Below are 6483 nucleotides of genomic sequence, written 5' to 3' on the forward strand. Positions count from 1 at the left end.
GTTTGCTTTTGTTTATAAGAGTGTGTCTGTGTGTCTGTGTGTGTGCATGTGCGTATGCATGCCTGTGTTTGTGTGTTTATGTGTGTGTGTGTGCATGTGTTTGCATGCGCACATGCGAATGCGTGCCTGTGTGTGTGTGTTTATGTATCTGCATTCATGTGGGTGTGTGTGTGTGTGTGTGTGCTTGCCTGTCTGTATGTGTTTATGTGTGTGTGTGCTTGCCTGTCTGTATGTGTGTGACTGTGCGTGCGTGTGTGTGCGTGCGTGTGTGTGCATGTGCATGTGTGTGCATGTGTGCACGTGCGCACGTGCATGTACTTTATGTGTGCAAATCACAAATGAGTGGGTATGGGTTAGGTTAATGCGGGCTCTTGAGACTAACATACCATAAATATTTTGTCATCTTGGGTGCAACGGTTCAGGTAGGGCTAGTTATTTAGGGGAGTGGCCACCAAGTATCATGTTCCCTGGTGTTTCAGTAACCCGGGAATCACTGACCAAAATTGATGACGGTAAAAGAAAAAAATTAATTCCTTTTTTATATTTTAAATGACTTGTTGTCCTGATTCTTCCTGTGGATCTTAGTGGGCACTGAGGAAGCAATACTTTCATTGCTAGTTTTTCATGATTACTATTTCAATTGTTTCATATCAAAATTCACTACTTAATTATGTGTTTTATGTAGTTTGTCGAGGACTGGTTCAGACACGTCACATCCATAACGTGAAACCGTCACATCCATAACGCCAGTTTTTCCTACATAATGCATTACGAAAATGACGCATCATTTCAAAAACATACTTTTTGTGTTCATTCAAGTCTCCTTCATGCTATATATATCATAGTTTCGGCAGTTTCCTTCAAAATTCACAGAGTTTGTAGAAAACCTGTAATCTCTCACAAAAGTGTGTCCATTTCATGTCACATCCATAACGCTGATAAAATGCCTTGTATTCTTAGGATGAAATTGATTATATGAAATTTTAAGATTTCTCAGTATTCAGAGGACAGAGGTTGCATTAGAAGTTATGCAAATTAATTCACTGATACTAATGTTGCCCCCACTCTAAGGCATTTTGTTTACCAATATGAGTCCAACTGTCACATCCATAACACTGGAACTGCCCATCTATATTGTTCTTACTATAATGGTAATGCCACTACTTTGCACATATCTGTACATGTTGTTCATACATTGCTCATATCACATTGCTGCCTTCGTCAAACTCCAGTTCAGTTCCACTGAATGTTCACCCCACTCCCCTCAGGGAGGCGTTACAAGTGTCGCCGCACCCGAACCAGCAGGTTCAGAGGAAGCTTCTTTCCTGCAACTGTCACCCGGACCAGCAGGTTCAGAGGAAGCTTCTTTCCTGCAGCTGTCTCTCCGCACCCGGACCAGCAGGTTCAGAGGAAGCTTCTTTCCTGCAACTGTCACCCGGACCAGCAGGTTCAGAGGAAGCTTCTTTCCTGCAGCTGTCTCTCCGCACCCGGACCAGCAGGTTCAGAGGAAGCTTCTTTCCTGCAACTGTCACCCGGACCAGCAGGTTCAGAGGAAGCTTCTTTCCTGCGGCTCTCACCCTACTAAACTCTAGCTCTGCATCCCGGTGACAACCAACCAGCTAAGCCCCCATCACCCCCCCGATGCCTGGCAGTCTTGACAGGGACAACAAGGAGGCGGCCACCCCCCCACACACACACAACTGCACTACCCTATCCCATCCATAGTGTCTATTTATTTACAAATGTACATACTGTAATTACACTTACACATAGCCATATTGTACATACAAATGTACATACTGTAATTACACTTACATATAGCGACATAGCCTACTGCTCTTCATCCTGCACATACGCTTATTCTTAATACTATTATAATGTTACTGTATCTGCACTACAATGGTACTGTTACCAAACTGCACATAGCTGTACATATCTGTCTATATGGTTCATACTGAATATCCATATTCATTCAGTTTTTCTCATAATATATTCTGTTAATGCACTGCATATATCTATATTATTCTTACCACTATAATATAGTTACTGCCACTACATTGCACATATCTGTACATGTTGTTCATACATTGCTCATATCACATTGCTGCCTTCGTCAAACTCACGTCCAGTTCCACTGAATGTTCACGGAGAACTATCTCCTCCGACTGTTTGCGATTGTCCGCAAACGTTCGCCGAAAACTCAAGGCTAACAGAAACTGTTTGTAAACGTTCCCTTATGTTTGTGCATTTGAACGCACCTCAGGTTGGCCTCTTTTTAAACGGAATTTCCATTGGAACTCCTCTGGGAGTTACCGTTGATGAATTCTCAGGTAGAACTACACACACACACACACACACACATTGTTTACCGTGTCAGTCGCTCCAATGCAATTGCCCTGCTGTGTGTGTGTGTGTGAGCAGTTCTGATGCCCACGGTTTCCCTGCTGTTTGTTTGTGATGCTGGGCTCAAAGATATTATGGGATGCTTTTAGAGAACCTAGATGAGCCAAACAGAGACACTACTCCAACTCCTAACCCAAACAGAGACACCACTCATCGCTCAAGCTTCAGTCAAGATTTATTCAAGAACTGGAAGAGTATCAAAACACTAAAACATTACTGTGGAAAAAGTACAAAACTCTAAAAAGGTCAAATCCTAATGAAATACTAATTATTGCCGTTAGCAATTATTGCATGAGTTTGGAAGAGCAAGAGTGTTTTGTTTTTATGCGTTGGCAAAACCGCAAGTCACAGTGTAACACAAGGACACTTCTTCCCTCCTGCATATTCAAAGTGTGTGTGTGTGTGTGTGTGTGAAAGAGTGAGTGAGAGAGAGAGGGAGAGAGAACAAGTGAATGCATAGAACAGGTAGCAACACTCCATCATGAAGTTCCTTGTGTCACACACACACACACCCACACCCACACACACACACGCACACACACACACACACACACACACACACACACGCACTGGCACAGGGGCGAGTCATAGCAGACGTGAGACATGAAGCTTTACTCATGGGAGATAACGAACCCATCACACACACAAACACACACACACACACACACACACACACTTCAATGACTATTCATTCCACATTCACACTAAGCAATTTGGGGCTAGGGGACAAGCACATGACAACAGAAGACAATGGAAGACTCATCTGATCTTAGAAATTAATAAATTAATAAATACAAATAAAACATCATAAAATCTGGCCGCGGAGAGGAGAGGATGGCGGCCGAGGGAACGGGGTCAGGGGAGCGGTGGGAGGAGAGGATGGCGGCCGAGGGAACGGGGTCAGGGGAGCGGTGGGCAGCCCAGCTCCAGGGCTCTAGGGGGCGCTGCCACTCCAGTAGCGCTTATTCTCCTGCAGGTTACCCAGCATGCAGCGGGAGAGCGGTGACTTGCAGAATTTCGCCCACTGAGTAAACAGAGGCTCTGCCACGAAGGAGATAAAATCTACACACACACGTGCACACACACACACAGAACAGAACAGAACAGAACATGAAGACTGCTGTTGGAGGTTAAGGTGTGTGTGTGTGTGTGTGTGTGTGTGTGTGTGTGTGTGTGTGTGTGTGTGTTTACCTGTCTGGATGCTGGCCATGTCATTGGAATGTCTGTCACAGAGAGGAGAGATCTCCTGCCTTAGCGCTCGCTCCATATCACCTACAGACAGTGAGAGAGAGAGAAAGAGGGAGGGAGGGAGGGAGAGAGAGAGAGGGAGGAAGGGAGGGAGAGAGAGGGAGAGAGAAAGAAGGAGGGCGGGGTAGAGAGGGCCTCCTTTATCAAACCAATATTTAGGTGTTTAAGTCCAGGTTCGAGTCCCCAGTGTTCAAGTTCGAGTCAAGTCCAAGTCATTAAAAAAAAATTCCAAGTCAAGTCCGAGTCGAGTCCATTACTCATCTGAGTCGAGTCACTATTGATCCATGTCGAGTCCGAGTCGAGTCCCTATTGATCAAGTCGAGTCCAAGTCCAGCACTAAAGTAAGCAGAGCCTACATGTCCTTCCATTTTTTCCCATTGCAGATGAAATCCTTAAAAGCAAAACGGACAATCTTCTGTCTCCATGCAGGGGTGCCATCACTTGTGTGAAAGTAGTATTGCCAAATTTCTTGCCAAACCCAATGTGTTGTATTTATTATATCGGAGAGAATACCATACCATAGCCATACCATAACCTATAGGCCTACTCATAATAAATGAGCAATCCACATCCCAATCACACAGGCCATTAAGTCACATTATGCTGTTACTGACTGCTGACAATTGTATAGGCAGTGTTGTAGAAGTCCATACTTCACAAGAGCTAGATGGACGTTGGAGTAGGCCTATTTTGTAAAAGGTAGTGTGGATCATAAAAGGGCCTCCCCCTGGCATTTTTAAAAAAATTCTGGCTGTTAAATAGCCTACACCATTTTAGCGCAGTTTGAGAGGGACAGAAACAGAACAGGGTCCGTCTTGGTTGCTTCTTTCTGACTCCCGTGACATGAACACTGGCTACCTGCAACTGCATAATGTTATCACTTCACTGACACTATGGAGACATATTTCACGTCAAGAGATGAAAACTAGCTTTCGGTTAACGGAGATGCAGATCATCGTCCTAATTAATTTATTTGCGCAACAGGCCACATTCTACGTTAATTTCAGCGAGATGAGTGAAATAAATGTTTTTTTTTAAGCTGCAATCGCCATAGGCTACTATTTGCTACGATATTCACCTGTTAGAAATAGAACAAGTTGCTATTATAAGTTGCTTTTTTTGTGCAGTGGATTAGGCTATCAAATCGCTCGTTTGAACAGTAACAGTAATCCACTTCATTCGTGGTTTTAAATATAGTTGTTTCCTTGGGAGTCCAAGTTTGAGTCATTCAGTGCTCAAGTCCAAGTCAAGTCACAAGTCTCTAAATTTAGCTATGACTCGGACTCGAGTTCTAGTCTCGGACTCGAGTACTACAACACTGCAACATACAGACCATACAACATACAGACCATACAACATACAGACCAGGCAACATACAGACCAGGCAACATACAACATACAGACCATGCAACATACAGACCATACAACATACAGACCATGCAACATACAGACCATGCAACATACAACATACAGACCATACAACATACAACAATCAACATAGAGACCATACAACATACAGACCATACAACATACAGACCATGCAACATACAACATACAGACCATTCAACATACAGACCATGCAACATACAGACCATGCAACATACAACATACAGACCATACAACATACAGACCAAACAACATACAACATACAGACCATGCAACATACAACATACAGACCATACAACATACAGACCAAACAACATACAGACCATACAACATACAGACCAAACAACATACAACATACAGACCATACAACATACAGACCATACAACATACAACATACAGACCATACAACATACAGACCAAACACCAAACAACATACAGACCATACAACATACAGACCATACAACATACAGAACATACAACATACAGACCATGCAACATACAGACCATGCAACATACAACATGCAGACCATAATCTTCCCCACCCGCACACAGCACCCCATACTAGGCACTCAGGAGTTCAAAAGGATTTCCCAACCTTTCACAAAAAACAAAAAGGTCAACACAGCAGTCTCTCTTGGGGCGCTGTGGCGCAACTGCTCGCAAAAATGCCCCAAAAAATTAAAGGCAAAAATAAACTTAAAAAAAAACCTCCAAACCCACAAAAGAGACATTCCTCTCAGACGTGCCACGTGATGTTCGTAGCTATAGCCCCCTGCACTCTATAGCCCCCTGCACTCTATAGCACTCTATAGCCCCCTGCACATAGCCCCCTGCACTCTATAGCCCCCTGCACTCCTCCACTGCTCCATAGGATCTTTATATATAACTTTAACGTACAACATGTGTAAAGTCCTTTTGTTGAGATCCTGAAAAGGCCTTGTCCTCCACTATGACTATAGGAGACTGTGTCACTATGACTATAGGAGAATGTGTCCTCCACTATGACTATAGGAGACTGTGTCACTATGACTATAGGAGAATGTGTCCTCCACTATGACTATAGGAGACTGTGTCACTATGACTTTAGCAGACTGTGCCCTCCACTATGACTATAGGAGACTGTGTCACTATGACTATAGGAGACTGTGTCCTCCACTATGACTATAGGAGACTGTGTCACTATGACTATAGGAGACTGTGTCCTCCACTATGACTATAGGAGACTGTGTCACTATGACTATAGGAGTACCCCCTTTCAATGCGTGCCCGGAACACTTGATATTACACTTTGTAATGTTGTTGATTGGGTAGGATCATGACCGTTTTAGTCGAGTACTAAATGGTGTTAAATATTGACGACATGAGGCACATATATCAATTCTTCTGTGGCCAGATCCCAACACAGATATCAATTCTTCTGTGGCCAGATCCCAACACAGATATCAA

General features: G+C 43.6%; 1 protein-coding gene across 3 annotated transcripts in view; it reads right to left on the reverse strand.

Moving 5' to 3' along the window:
* Positions 1 to 2560: 2560 nt before the first annotated feature.
* Positions 2561 to 6483, reverse strand: part of LOC121692633 (high affinity cAMP-specific 3',5'-cyclic phosphodiesterase 7A-like) — a 41040-nt gene continuing 37117 nt past the window's right edge. For all 3 annotated transcript variants that reach the window (XM_042071381.1, XM_042071380.1, XM_042071382.1), the window contains 2 exons: positions 3595 to 3675; positions 2561 to 3465 (listed from right to left, as the gene is read on the reverse strand). In XM_042071381.1, coding sequence (XP_041927315.1) covers positions 3338 to 3465; positions 3595 to 3675 — 209 coding nt within the window. In that variant the 3' untranslated portion in view covers positions 2561 to 3337. The remainder of the gene's footprint in view (positions 3466 to 3594; positions 3676 to 6483) is intronic.

This window comes from Alosa sapidissima, chromosome 19 (assembly GCF_018492685.1).
Source record: "Alosa sapidissima isolate fAloSap1 chromosome 19, fAloSap1.pri, whole genome shotgun sequence".
Lineage (NCBI taxonomy): Eukaryota > Metazoa > Chordata > Actinopteri > Clupeiformes > Clupeidae > Alosa > Alosa sapidissima.